Here is a 15956-nt window from a genome sequence, read left to right as displayed (position 1 = left end):
ATATGCAGTAGGAAGCTCCTCTACCTTGCTTTCATAGGTAGAAAGATGTGCTCGGTGTGGATATTCTGGTATTCTAATACTGTTGATACCAGGGGTGCTGAGGTAAGAAGAGGCTGCTCACACTGCTTTCCACCTTATCTGATCTAATGATGAATGGAGCAGCAGCGGTTCTGAGGTAAAAGGCTGCTCACACTGCTGCCCACCCCATCTATCTGATCTAATATTGGAGACACCGGGAGTGCTGAAGTAAGAAGAGGTTGCTCACACTGCTGTCCACCTTGTCTATCTGATCTAATACCGCAGCACCCTGGTATCTCCAGTAAGAAGAGTTTGCCCACATTGCTGGTGCTGCGGAAAGAAGAGGCTGATCACACTACTGTACACCCGGTCTTTGTGAATGAATACATATGCATATAAATTATATAGATATTCCCTAACATTGTAAGACAGGTTTTTGTCATTCTAACAAGATGGTGGCCATTTTTATTCTACAGTGATTGCCTCCCTATACAGAATGTTTGTGATGTGCCAAATAAATGTATTTATAATGATCTTTCATTTTTATTTTTAATTTTTTTTATTCTTTACTTTAAATTTTTTTAGAACACCTTTAAATTCTATAGAAATGTGGTGTATAGTAAATTCCCTTTAGTGGCCGATGCTGTCATTTGTAATGTTTAGTTTTAAACTGTTTTAGTTGCGGACTCTAAGCTGGAAGACATTGTCAAGTATTATAAAAACATGGCTGCCCATGTCAGAATGGCCGTGTAAGGCTATGTTCACACACTGTATCTATTATTGCGTTTTTGGTGCATTTTTGAGGTCACAAAGATGCACCTAAATGCATGCATTTCCTTCCCCCAGCAAAGTCTATGAGATTTCTATTTTGCTGTCCACACTGGGCATCTTTTTTTTGTCTGCATCTTAGCTGCGTTTTTGAAGATGCAGCCAAGATGCAGCATGTAAATTCTTTTTTGTGTTTTTCCAGCGTTTTGAGCTTTTCCAGTCAATAGATTTGACTTAAGAAAACGCATTGGGCAAAACACGGCAAAAATGCATGCGTTTTTTGGGGCAAAAATGCTGCATCTTTGTGGTTAGAAAAGATGCACTGTCTGAACATAGCCTAAACCTTTTTGAAAATCCTCCCACCTCATAGGAAAATGTGCTGGACTTATAAAATGCTCATTTCAATAACTGGCAAAAAAAACATTCAGGAAGGATTGAATATACCCATTCTGGAAAGTACACCAGTCGCCTAAGGCTAATAATGTATGCAATTTGTATTGTAAAATTTGATGAGGCATCGCCTATAATTAATCTCATTCTGGAATTTTCTTAACTCTTTTGAGGTCCTGTTTCATAAACCCTATACTATTTGTTGCAGGAAGTTATGGCTTTCTACTGGCAGAATTTGTGATTGGTGTTTTTCTCCAAGTACTTGGACTGCCCTTTGTATCCGTGTCACAAGTTTCTTTATTCTCAAAAGTAACTGCGGAAAAAACTCAAGGTAAGTTAGGTCTTAATTATCCCAATAAAAAGATACAAAGGGGAAGACCGCATGGGAATTTTCAAAAAAGGTGATGAATAGAGATAGGCAAATCTGCAGATGTTCAGGTTCGGTGGGTCCGGCTTGACTTAAAATAAAAGTCTGTTTCCGGTCTGGACTCGAACCTGAAAATGAGCTTGGACTCCGAACCCCATATAAGTGTACGGGGACCCAAAGTTTAGTGCTAATAAATCTGTTAAGGGCTAGGGGGGCTGTAAAAGTAAGCAAAATGTGGATTAGAGCAGGACAGTTAAGCTGGACTCAGACGAGCGTATGGCATCCGATGCGACATGCTAATGACTCCCGGCTCAGGCTCTGCTGCGAGCGTGAGCCGAAGTGTCATGCGACTGTGACCCGATCCTGCAATCAGGTCACAGCTGTGAAGCTGAGGGCGGGCGCTGCGGAGGAGAGGGAGGGGTAAATCCCCCCCATCTCCTCCATTGTCAGCCTGTGCATATATCGCACTGCACTGGGATAACATCCGAGTGCAGTCCAATGTATCTCTTGCACCCATTTGAATGGGTGCGAGGGATACGGCTCTCGCAGAAGAGGGCAGCATGCTGCCGCTTTTCTGGCATCCAGAATCTGGATGCGAGAAAAGCTGACTAACTGCTCTCCCTCATTGACTAACATAGGTCCGAGTGCAATGCGAGATTTTCTCACATTGCACTTGTCCGATTTTCATGCTCGTGTGAGCATACCCTTATACTTACTGAGTCTCCGCGTGGCTGTCACACTGCTTCTGGGTACGGTCATTAACGTTCATGAATATGCACTGCTTCCCCCGCCCACCCTCTGTGACAGCGTCTGTCCTTGGCTGCAGTCAGACTGCCGGCGTCGGGGACTGGAATGTGGTAGACTGAATGCCACAGCTCGTCATGACTTAGGTGAGCTGCGGCGCCGCTCCAGCTCCATCCGTTTTGTCAGAGCTGGGAGAAACTTGTGTGAAAGTGGTTGTAAAATTTAGTCACAACTCCAAGTTGCGCCTAAGTTTTGCAATTTTTGAAAGTTTTTGTCCCAGAATTCTGGCTTGAAAGCTTTGAGGAACTGAGCCCTGTTACATAATGTATCTGTGGCAACAATATCTGCTAGGACATGTATAAGTACCATGGAATTATCTATTGATGTAAATGACCAGTTTTACACACATAAGCCATTAGACAGGAGCAGGTGTTATTCCCCAACGTCTGACGAAATATACATTCAAGGTTCTCTGCTAGTATATTTATGGAAATCATAACATTATCTATTGGCGTATAAAAAAAAAAACTGTTGTCATGTGTCAATGAACTACAATAGTCATTGTTAGTGCTAAAATCCTCTTACAGCTCCTATAGAGCATTCTTCTATAATAAATGGTCCTGAGGTGTGAATGCAAGTGTACATGGATGAGCCTAAATTACCCTTATTTGGTGGTGGACCTACCAATATTGACTTTGTCTAAACAATTCTAAGGATTTTAGATCTAATATATTTTACTTGTAATTGTAATGCATTTAAAAAATTACACTTCAAAAAAGAAACACCGCACAAAACAGAAAGTACTTCAGTGGGTTTTTGTAGCAGTGCTGTAATGGTTTGGTTTCCCTTACCGGGACGATCTTCATTGTATGAATGATCTTTGCACTGTGTGACTTAATGGTCACAAGTGTAAGATATTTTTAGTATAAGAACTTTGTGTAAGACTATGTAAGGAAAATATCTAAGTAGATTGCCCAAACGGAATCTATCAAGGACAAGGAAAATATTAACATTTTATGGTGGAATAGCTGTAAAACATTAAGTAATACTATAAGTAAATGTGAAGTTATACTAAAACATCAAAGCGTTAAGCTGGGTTCACACTAAGCGACAGCGACAACGACGTCGCTGTTACGTCACCATTTTCGGTGACGTAACAGCGACCTTGTAAGTCGCTGTTATGATCGCTGCTTAGCTGTCAAACACAGCGACGCAGCAGCGATCATAACGTCGCTGTGCTACATGTGCAGAGAGCAGGGAGCCGCGCTTAGCGCTGGCTCCTTGCTCTCCTAGGTACAGTACACATCGGGTTAATTAACCCGATGTGTGCTGCAGCTACATGTCACAGTGCAGAGAGCAGGGAGCCGCGCGCACTGCTTAGCGCTGGCTGCTTGCTCTCCTTGCTACAGTATACATCGGGTTAATTACCCGATGTGTACTGCAGCCACATGTGCACAGAGCAGGAGCCGGCACTGGGAGCAAGAGCGGAGGCTGGTAACGAAGGTAAATATCGGGTAACCAGGGAAAGGTCTTCCCTTGGTTACCCGATGTTTACGCTGGTTACAGCTTACCGCAGCTGCCAGACGCCGGCTCCTGCTCCATGCTCGCTTCATTTCGTCGCTCTCTCGCTGTCACACACAGCGATGTGTGTGTCACAGCGGGAGAGTGACGACCAAAAAATGAAGCTGGACATTCAGCAACGACCGGCGACCTCACAGCAGGGGCCAGGTCGTTGCTGGATGTCACACACAGCGACAGCGACGGGACGTCGCTGCAACGTCACAGAAAATGGTGACGTAGCAGCGACGTCGTTATCGTTGTCGCTGTGTGTGACACCATCTTTATGTGGTGACTGAGCAAGGTGTTGTGTGTAGAGATTAGTAATAAAGGATCCGCTTTCAGGACCTTGAAGCTTAGTCTCCAGATAAAGATCCATTATTCCATGGTAATCTCTTTGTCAATGTTTGGTATATTCATATTACTTTAATGATTTTTACTTTTCTCTCCCATTATATTTCAAACTGTCCCTGCATAGAACATCATTGTTGCTCCGGTCAAACTCCAGCAGTTCATGACCTGCCGGATTGCTCCAGAGTTTCATAATATAGTTTTTAGTGTGATAAAGCCGTCTTATCACTTATTCCACAAGATGAAAGCCATAAACAAATAAATAAAGCTATTATTCTCCCTCCAAAGAGTCGCAGTAAGGTCAGCTGGGTTTACGTTTATATCTCTGAAATTCGTGATTCAGACAAAATTCCCAACGGAAAATCCACTGTAGGGAGAGGGATTCGCTGTCGACTGCAATCTGACCCTCTGGTCAGCAATGTCCATCTTTTTACATGTCTTTTTAAGCATGCACAAAAAGTGCGGTCTTCAACCATTTTATGCACCTTTGAAAAGAAGGACTCTGGCCAAACTGAGTCTGAAGTAATTCTGCTGCCTCAGTGAATGGATCTATTGGGGGTTTCACCTGAATCAGGTATTTCTGAGATGTAGATAGAATTCCTAATGTAACTGCTCAGCACAGAGTATGGGATAAATGTGAACTGATCGAAAATGTTCTGTACCCCAAATTGCCACCAATACCTTTTAACTCAACCCACAAAAAAAATAAGTTCATTCAGGTCCGTCATTTAGGTAATGGTAATATAAGGGGCCTCCACGTTACTGGTAGCACAATTGCTCTGGAAAAAGCACTATGCCCTCCTCAAAAAAAGAAAAAAAAATATTGAGCAAAATTCAAAGGCCCCCTGTCTTCTGAGCACCACAATATGCCTAAACCACAGTTAGCGTCCACATGTTTGGCATTGTTGTAGTGAGGAGAGCCTTCTTAATTTATGGAGTGTGTATCTTCAGAAACATGTGCTGGGCACAATGTATGGGCACTACAATTTACTGGGCCCAACAAGGGCTTTTTTGCAATTTTTAATTCTTCAATATTCACTGTGTTTTGATTCCATGGGTGTTTTACATAATCAGAATCCTCACTACACCCTTAGATGAATTCCCAGAGAGTTGTAATCTCCAAAATGGAGTCACGTGAGAGGATTTCTGCTGTTCTAGCACTTAGGGGCTCTGCAAATGGAGTCCATAAACTACACAAGGAACATCTGTTCACTAAAAGTCAAATAGTGCTTCTTCCCTACCAAGCCCTGCTGTGTTGCCCAACAGTTCTCTACAGTCACATATTGGGTATGGAGAAATTGTGTAACACGTTATAATGCCCATTTTATTTTACCTATTCTCCTTGTGAAAATTGGAAATCTGGGTTTAAAACAACATTTTAGTGGTAAAATGTAATTATTTTTCTTCACTGCCAGCTAGCATAACACTTTGTGGTGCCAATATGCTGACTGCTCACCCAGATAAATTCATTGAGGAGTGCAGTTTGTAAAATGGGGTTACTTGCGAGAGATTTCTGTTGTTCTGACACCTCCAGGGGCTCTGCCAATTTGACATGGCAGCTGAAAATTATTTCAGCAAATTCTGAAGTTGAATATGCCACTTCTTCCCTTTTCATCTTGGCGCACTAATGAAAAATTACACAAAAAACGCTGATGTTTATTTTTTTCTTATTAGCCTTTATAACAATTAAAAGCTTGGGGTTAAAATAACATTTTAGTAGTAAAAATATAACTATTTTTTCTTCACCGCCCACTAGTATACATTTTTGTGACACACCTGTGATGTCAGTATGCTCACTGCGCCCCTAGATGAATTACTTTGTAAAATGGGGGTCACTTATGATGGGTCTGCTTTTCTGGCATGTCAGGGGCTCTGCCAATGTGACATGGCGCCCCAAATCCACACCAACTAAATCTGAACTCCAATATGGCTCTCCTTACCTTCTGAGCTTTGCACTGTGCCTCAAAAGTTGTTTTCAACCACATATAGGGTATTTGTGAACTCGGAAGAAATTGTGTAACACATTTTTCTGTCTATTTTCTCCCATTACCTTTTTGAAAATAAAAACCTTTGCGGTCAAAGCAACATTTTAATGGAAAAAATACGGGGTTTTTTTTATTTTCACAGCCTAATGTCATACAATTCTTTGAATCACCTGAGGGTTAAAATTGCTCACTACACCTCACTACACCCCTAGATGAATTCCTTGAGAGGTGTAGTTTCCAGAGTGGGGTCACTTGTGGGGGGCTTTCTGCTGTTTTGGTATGTTAGGGAGTTTTCAAATGTGACATGGCATCCACAATCTATTGTAGTCAAAATGTTGCCCTGAAATTCAAATGGCGCTCCTTCCCTCCCGAGCTGTGTACGTACTCAAATAGTAGTTTTCCTGCGTACACAGGAGAAATTAAACACTAAATTGTACTGTCTATTTTCTCCTGTTACCCTTGTGAAAATGGGAAAAAAAAAAATTGGAGTTAAAAAAATAAATTACCACAAAATTGTTGCTTTATTTTCACAGTTCAATGTTATAAAATTTTGTGAAGCATCTGTGGGTAATAGATGTTCACCACACCTCTAGATATATTCCTTGAGGGGTGGTGTTTCTAAAATCGAGTGACTTCTGGGGGAGGGACGGGGTCCACTATTTAGGCATATCAGGGGCTCTGCAAATGTGACTTGGCGTCTGCTATCTATTCCAGGCAATTTTGCACTCAAAATTCAAATAAAGCTCCCTCCCTTCCGAGTCCTGTTGTGCGCCCAAATGGTAGTTTGCCACCACTTATGGGGTATCCCTGTTCTCTGGATAAATTGCACAACAAATTATATGATCCATTTTCTAATGTTAGCCATGTGAAAATGGGAAAAAAAATGGCTAAAGCAATATTTTGTGGGAAAAAGTAAAATTTTACTTTTCTTCCTTCCACATTGTTTTAATTTCTGTGATGTGCCTAAAGGGTTATTAAACTTATTTTCTCAGGTTTTCAGAACTTTAGAGTTTTTACAATGATTTGTGTTTTTTTTTCTGTCACATAGGCTCCTCACTTCAAATGTGATTTGGTCCCTAAAAAAATTTGTTTTGTAAATTTTGTTGGAAAAATTAGGAATTCATGATACATTTTTAACGCTTCTAACTTTTTCACATAAAAAATGGTGCTTATGTAAAGTAGACATGCAGAAAATGTGATTTAATTTTCTGGTTTAAGGGCATCAAAATTTAAAGTTCGAAAATTGCTAATTTATTTTTTTTGTCAACTTTTCTATATTGTCATACATAAACATAAATCATATCTACCAAAATTATAGCTAACATGGAGTACAATGTGTCATGGAAAAAACTGTTTAAGAATCACTGGGAAATGGTAGAGCATTCTAAAGTTATTACAGTGGAACCTTGGATTACGAGCACAATTGGTTCTGGGAGTGAGCTCTTAAACCAGGTTACTCTTATATCAAAGCGAATTTTCCCATAGGAAATTATTGAAGCGCAGACAATTTGTTCCACAACCTAAAAATATTTACTGTATTTATACAAACTGATTACAGTAATACAAAATAATGTACTGTATTTATGTAAAATTACAGTACACTAACAAAATACAGTACAGTAAAAAAACATATAAAACTACACATTACCTTACAATAAAATTGTTTGTGTGCTGGAGGTACAATATAGAGAAAAAAATGATGTATGAATATGATAATCTTTATTCTAATTAACCACCTCATGTCCATCAAATTTTAGCTCATGGCACTCCAAAGAGCTACTTTATACACATTATATTGGGCATCAATGGATGTCCAAATCAAAGGAGTGACGCCATTATTCAATAAAAATAATCTTTATTTAAACATATATTTAAAATGTTTTAGCAAAAGGTACCGAATAAAAAGAGAGGCACGGACAGAAACAGTAATTACATCCCCATATTGATCACCCATCGATCAATGAGATGTTTACACCAAAAAACACACAGGTGAATTTAAATAAATCAAATATTGCATGTTCTAGTGGACCAAACACAGACTCTGCGATTTTGACCGCGTTTTTTTATAAAATACTGCAAATATTCACTGATGCACAGTTCACCCATAAGTAATTTGTACTCATAAGAATAAATAAAATAAAAGAGTATACGGGTTCCCTTATAGCATAGGAAATGCAGTTTGGGCTTCAAAAGACCGTACAGTCACTATCGCAGAGCCCAGATAGCTCCACAGACACCAAGACTCATTAAAGATAGGCTAAACGCCTTAATCATGGCATAATTACAATGATATCAGACAAATATTCATTAAAGATAGGCTAACGCCCACCATAGTGTTATCACAATGATATCATGAAAGTACATCACCTGAATGAATGGTGTCCTGCCGTGACCCTCACACTCCGACACGTGTTTCGCAAATGGCTTTCTCGAGAAAGCCATTTGCGAAACACGTGTCGGAGTGTGAGGGTCACGGCAGGACACCATTCATTCAGGTGATGTACTTTCATGATATCATTGTGATAACACTATGGTGGGCGTTAGCCTATCTTTAATGAATATTTGTCTGATATCATTGTAATTATGCCATGATTAAGGCGTTTAGCCTATCTTTAATGAGTCTTGGTGTCTGTGGAGCTATCCGGGCTCTGCGATAGTGACTGTACGGTCTTTTGAAGCCCAAACTGCATTTCCTATGCTATAAGGGAACCCGTATACTCTTTTATTTTATTTATTCTTATGAGTACAAATTACTTATGGGTGAACTGTGCATCAGTGAATATTTGCAGTATTTTATAAAAAAACGCGGTCAAAATCGCAGAGTCTGTGTTTGGTCCACTAGAACATGCAATATTTGATTTATTTAAATTCACCTGTGTGTTTTTTGGTGTAAACATCTCATTGATCGATGGGTGATCAATATGGGGATGTAATTACTGTTTCTGTCCGTGCCTCTCTTTTTATTCGGTACCTTTTGCTAAAACATTTTAAATATATGTTTAAATAAAGATTATTTTTATTGAATAATGGCGTCACTCCTTTGATTTGGACATCCATTGATGCCCAATATAATGTGTATAAAGTAATCTTTATTCTAGTACAATAAACAAAACACACCCCCCAAATGTATTCTCCCCACAATAAGGGCAGATCTAAGCCAAATGTGGGGTAGGAACACTGCACAGGCAATTAGATTATAGTACAAGCAATGTGCTGTACAGGTTAGCAGAAAGAAAGTACAATACAGTATCCACAAATGCAAACTGATAGACATGCTATATAGCATATACTGTAATATGCAATGGTATACTGTATACAGTACATATGTACAGAAATTTACCTCTAGAGCGGGTCAGAGCATGGTGAAAGGACTGAACCACAAGTGTGCACGGTGAGTATTTGCTCTTATTGCAAAGCATTGCTCTTAAACCAAGTTACACATTTGTAAAAAGCTTTGCTTGTCTTTCAAATCGCTCTAAAACCAAGTTACTCTTAATCCAAGGTTCCACATTATCTCCTAAAATTACACTGGTCAGAGTTGAAAAAATCGGCCTAGTCAGGAAAGTGAAAACCTGCTCGGGGGTGAAGGTGTTAAAGGGGGTTCACTGGGAAAATTAGAATGTTGACATTTCCATGCAATAGGTCATCATGTTATATTGGTTACAATTTGACAACTAGCATCCCGATTGATAAGCGGATAGCAGCTTTATCGACAGCCATTTATATACATTCAATGTAACTGCAGTTAGCCGCTCTTTTCAATGTGTAGTGGCCACTACCAGGTACTGCAGAACTGCTGTTAATGAGCCGCTAAATATGCCAGGTGTTGAACTTCAACCAATCTGCTATCTTGAAAATGCGTCATCATTACAATTTGCCTAAAGTACCCCTTTTAAGTTTGTGCAATGGTAGTCGAATTGTAGATTACAGGCTAATATGTCACTTGGTTATTTTGTTAGTTTTGATGTAGAGGCATAAAAATTGATTCCCTGTAGGTTATCATATCATTGTGCTTGTTATTATTTTGTCTCTTTCATTGGCATTTCATAATGACTTTTGAATTTTGAATGGTGCTATTAGATTGTGAGGGTCTCACACATTCCTTGAAGGGTAATATATACGCTACCATAAAGCAGGGCAGGGGATTTGCGCAACATGGTCATGTATGAAGAAGTGCAATGATAAACTGGATCTGTAGGGCATCTGAAAATTTGCATCAATGTCTTTTTGTACAACTTTTGTGCATGTCATATTTTCTTCGTGGATCACCTAATTAATGGGCTACAAAAAGTAAGCTGTATATGGAAAAACGCCATGTTTGCACCACATCCTGATTTTCTTTTTTTTTCTAGCCAGACACAATGGTATAGTACGCCAGCTTCCCTCATATTAAATAACTATATTTTGTAATGTTTTTCTGCTTTTAATGACATATTGACATAGCCTTTATTTTAGTGTTTTAGGAATATCATGTTCTTCATTTACAAAAGTATCTCCTATATGAAACAGAACACAGAAGTACTGTATATTGCCCGGCTGCACTTATAGAAGATGGTCTCATTTGGAAATTACATGACAATTATATGTATTTTTCTATTTTGTTATTGTTTTGTAGGGTTCAATCATGGGCTACGACGATCAGTTGGCGGTGTGGCTACAATTCTGGGACCACTGTGGGCAGCAGGCTTAACGCAAAATCTGTATATTATGCTGGGAACTATGATGGGTCTGCTTATTTTAATAAGTGTGAGTAAAATCCTGCCTTTTTCTTTTGTCAGTGAACAAACAGTGTTATATTTTTCCTTTCACTTTATCTTCATTTACATTTTTTTTTATTTTATTACAGACAAATTTTATTGACTGGAACTCAAATATTAGTGCTAATGTTGATTTAATGTGGCATAAACAGTCTGAAAATCCAACACTTTAAGGCTATGTGCACACGGCAAAAGTGCCCCATAAAATAAACAAAATGCACAGCAGTGTCAAAATGGCATTGCAGTGTACATATTCTGTCTTGTCACTTCTTTTAACCAATTCTGAGTTTGGAAACCCTGAAGCGGTTAAAAGAAGTGACTTACTAATTCTAACGGAAGTTGCCCATTCTCTATACTTCACAGTATAGAGTAAAAACTCCATCACAAGACTCACGGCAAAGCTGCGTCAGGGAAATGACTGCTAGCATTTCCAAGAAGCCGCTTCACATGGGAAAGAGACTAAGATGCCATGGCAACATAGCCTATCGGGGTTTTCTGGGTATAACACTGTCTTGTTTCCGCTCTGTTGCCTGCTTGAGTGGTTATGCTATGACCTCAAGTATCAGATTTGCATACTCTCAGTGACGTTCTGACTAGCTTCTCATCTGCTGCTCTCAATAGAACATTGAGAAAAGCAGAAAAAGTTGCTCATCGCTGAAGCTGGCAGTAGAGTTCTAACGGTGTGGAAATTTTCTAGACTAGAAATAGAAAACAAACTATTTAAGGAATTCCTTTGATGAAACAAAGTTATCTATCATAGCATCCATTTTGCTTCTGTTTTTCAGGTAATGGTCATCCTATCATACAAGTACCTAGTAGAACCTGCGGAATCAGAGGACTAAATATCATGGACTAGCCTGTTCCCGTGACTGGTTAGCTTTGCACTTCTAGTTACCATAGGCAGGGTTTCTGTGATGTCCGTCATAAATCATGACAACAAGACTTTTGGGGGGTTTTTCCATAGGGAAACAAAATGTCAGACTACATGGTCACATTGTGTCGCATATCTGGAAGCTGACTTGCAAAGCTCTGATGTGAGGTTGTCAGCCCTACCTTGACTCTGAAGCAAAACTATGAATCCCTAGTCTCATTCTAGTAACAGGGAATGTATATAAACTGCCTGCGAAGCAAAGTCAGTAGTGATCTAGAACATTTGAGAAATCCTAATTAACAATCGTACACAATGACATTGATGAACTTTGATAATTTGCTCTGAACTTTGCAAAAGTCCAATAAAAAATGGGAATACACTGAGGTAATTGCATTATCAAATGAATAACAGCGAGGAAGTTGTGTTTATACACACACCTTGTAAACTATGAATGTAAATAGAAGCAAACCATGATGTAACTCAAGATTGGTGTAAAATAAGCTAAGGCAGGTGTTGGCAAAATTAGCTAGGTTAGTTTTTTGGGGGGGGTTTTGTGTATAAATTCCAAAAAATTAATTGTGTCATTAGGAAGGTTCAAGCACATCAATGCATACACACCCTTTTCTGTAATACTTCAAGTGATAATAAATCATTAGTTTACAAACTTAGGTTTGCCATGAATTTCCTAATTACAAAACCAATGTAAAATAGCTATCTTCATGACAATCCATCATTCCCCCTCCCCCCACAATTGTGTTTGGGGAAGCAACGGGGGGGATAGATGAAGCTCACACCTTAAGGTGGCTTTACACACTGCAACATCGCAAACGACATCGCTGTAACGTCACCGGTTTTGTGACGTAATAGCGACCTCCCCAGCGACATTGCAGTGTGTGAAACACATCAGCGACCTGGCCCCTGCTGTGAAGTTGCTGATCGCTACAAATCGTTCAGGACCATTCTTTGGTCCTTTGTTTCCCGCTGTGCAGCATGATCGCTAGAAAGTCTCAGTGTGTAAAGGAGACTTAAATGTGTAGGCAGCAGGAGCCGGCTTCTGCGGACACTGGTAACCACGGTAAACATCGGGTAACCAAGAAGCCCTGTCCTTGGTTACCCGATATTTTACCTTCGTTACCAGCCTCCGCCGCTCTCGCTGTCAGTGCCGGCTCCTGCTCCTTGCACGTGTAGCAGAGTACACATCGGGTAATTAACCCGATGTGTGCTGTAACTAGGAGAGCAGGGAGCCAGCGCTAAGCAGTGTGCGCTGCTCCCTGCTCTGTGCACATGTAGCTGCAGCACACATCGGGTAATTAACCCGATGTGTACTGTAGCTAGGAGAGCAGGGAGCCAGCGCTAAGCAGTGTGCGCTGCTCCCTGCTCTCTGCACGTGTAGCTGCGTGCGCTGGTAACAAAGGTAAATATCGGGTTGGTTACCCGATATTTACCTTAGTTACCAAGCGCAGCATCGCTTCAGTGCGTCGCTGGGGGCTGGTCACTGGTTGCTGGTGACAGCTCACCAGCAACCCGTGTAGCGATGCTCCATCGATCCCTGCCAGGTCAGGTTGCTGGTGGGATCGCTGGAGCGTCTGACTGTGTGACCTCTCACCAGCAACCTCCTAGCAACTTACCAGCGATCCCTATCAGGTTGTATCGTTGTTGGGATCGCTGGTAAGTTGTTTAGTGTGACGGTACCTTTAGTCCAATATTTTGGCATCTGCCATTGAAACAGGAGCCAAGCTACAAATATCACAGCCAGGCCATAGTATATATGGCGTGAGCTCTGCTTCTGAGCCCATTCCATATAACACTGGCTTCTGTAAAACATAAACAAAAAAAAGTGGATTTCAAACCAGGGGTTAAGGGGGTTAAATAAAATATAAAACAAAGTATGATTATGTTTAGTGAGCTGCAAAATTTCAATTAATGATAATCAAAGAGAGAAATAAAAGAGAAATTTTGTACACCTGCACAGTTCCAAAAGAGATGAGATATTATAGTAGCACTACCTATGTATAGCCACCCTATCTCCACCTCCACTATAATGGTGATATGAAATCAACAATCCAGAACCCCTGTAGTTATTCCATAGGCCATACTTCTGGGTATTATTTAAAGACAAGAACATACATTTACTCACTACGAATCATATCTATAACTTTGCGTTTCATAAATAGGTTTTACCCACATACAGTAAAGATGATTGCATGAACGCTATTACAGATATATCCTTACTTGGATTTACAGGTCAGAAAAATGGTTGATATTGTAAATAGGATGAAAATTTGAACTGGAAATTTTTCTTTTCAATATAATGCACAACTTTGTATATCACTCTATGTATACCAACCTTTCCTATATGAACCAAAATGTGTATCAATACAAAGTTTTTGGCACATGTCTTATCTCACTAAATGGTCACTTTGATTTCTTGACCAACTATGTAATATATTTAGTAAGGGAGAAGGTAATTTAAATTCCAGCACTTGTTACAAAGAATGAGCTAGTGGATTTTGTATAATAAATGCCATAAAATTACTACATTCTTTATAAGTTATTGTAAAAGGAATTCTATTTTGTTAAACTTGGGAGTCTTGAGTCATAGGAAAGAGAAATTGATCAAAGAATGCTACTTTTGTATGATTGACTGTCTCTAAGGGAAAACAAAATGGCGGAGTCTAATGCGATATTCACAGCAACTGAGAGCAGAGGAGTGTTAAAATTCTTGTTTCTGCAAGGAAAGTCCGCAAAGGAAATTCATGGTGATATGTCACAGACATTGAGGGATCAATGTCCTTCATATTCCACAGTTAAGAACTGTGTAGCTAAATTTAAAACTGGCCACTTCAGCACCAATGATGAGGAACGTCCTGGACGACCAAGAGTGGTTGTTGTTCCGGAGATCGTCAATGCTGTGCACAAACCTCATATAGAGAATCGACGAATAATTTCAGCTAAAGCAATAGCAGACATCATGGAGATTTCCCGTTAACGTGTTTGTGTCATTAGCCATGAACATTTGGACATGAAGAAGCTATCTGCAAAGTGGGTCCCCAAATGTTTCACAACAAATCAGAGAAGCATGCGAGTGAAAACTTCCCGGTCCATCTGTCAGTGTTTCTGGACTGATAAGAACTTCCTGCATCGACTGGTCACTATGGATGAGACCTGGATTTATTTGTATGACCCTGAAAACAAGGAGCAGTCAAAAGAGTGGAAACACAGTGGTTCTCCTCTTCCAAAGAAGTTCAGGGTGCAAAAATCAGCCATTAAGGTGATGGCGTCTGTGTTCTGGGATAAGGAGGGCGTACTGCTAGTGGACTACCTTTGAAAGGGTTCCACAGTCAATGCAAGGTATTACATTGAACTTTTGGACCAAATGAAGGCAGCTCTGAAGGCCAAAATGCGTGGCAAGCTGTCCAAAGGAATCTTGTTCCTGCAAGACTACTCCTCCACTCACATTGCACAAGCGACCTTGGCAAATCTGGCAGAGCTGGACTTCCAGCTGGTTGACCACCCACCTTATTCACCAGATCTAGCTCCCTCCGATTGTCGTCAGTTTCCAAACCTGAAGAAACACCTCAAGGGTACCAAATTTCACACCATGTTTGATGCCATGGCTGCTACATATGCCTGGTTTGAGGCACAACCAAAACCCTTCTTTTTGGAACTTGAAATACCAATGTAAGAAGTGTGTTGACATCAGTGGAGAGTATGTGGAATAAATGTAAAGTTTCATCATCCTATCTCGCTCTCTTGATCTCTTGAGTATCGGTATATATGATGTTTAGATATTATATTTTTCTCTCCTGGTGTAAGAAAGTACCAAAGCAGTAAATACCTTCACCCTATTGTCAGTGTAGTTACTTGGTATCTAAATAACTGTACTAACCTGTAGCATTAAGTTGTTAGGTCCTTTTTTATGGCAAAATGAAGTGTGTAAAAATAATACACGCAAAACAACAATGGCATTGGTGACTTTTGCATATAAATCTGATTTTACATAGCTCCGATAACAATACAACATATGAAAGTTCTCCACCCTGCAAGTCGATTGTTCAAATATCATTTAAAATATCCACTTGTCCTACCAGTCCGGGCCAGATGGTATTCATCCATGGGTATTAAACTAGTTGAGTGCAGTAATTGAC

At 40.0% G+C, this 15956-nt stretch overlaps 1 protein-coding gene across 2 annotated transcripts in view; it reads left to right on the top strand.

The window, feature by feature from the left end:
* Nucleotides 1-15632, top strand: part of LOC142296568 (major facilitator superfamily domain-containing protein 8-like) — an 88602-nt gene extending 72970 nt beyond the window's left edge. For both annotated transcript variants that reach the window (XM_075340337.1, XM_075340336.1), the window contains 3 exons: nt 1385-1507; nt 10796-10926; nt 11723-15632. In XM_075340337.1, coding sequence (XP_075196452.1) covers nt 1385-1507; nt 10796-10926; nt 11723-11779 — 311 coding nt within the window. In that variant the 3' untranslated portion in view covers nt 11780-15632. The remainder of the gene's footprint in view (nt 1-1384; nt 1508-10795; nt 10927-11722) is intronic.
* Nucleotides 15633-15956: the final 324 nt, after the last annotated feature.

The sequence above is a fragment of the Anomaloglossus baeobatrachus genome, chromosome 3 (assembly GCF_048569485.1).
Source record: "Anomaloglossus baeobatrachus isolate aAnoBae1 chromosome 3, aAnoBae1.hap1, whole genome shotgun sequence".
NCBI classification, from domain to species: Eukaryota; Metazoa; Chordata; class Amphibia; order Anura; family Aromobatidae; genus Anomaloglossus; species Anomaloglossus baeobatrachus.
The sequence above is the reverse complement of the archived record's forward strand: the minus strand, read 5'-3'. Positions and strand labels throughout refer to the sequence as shown.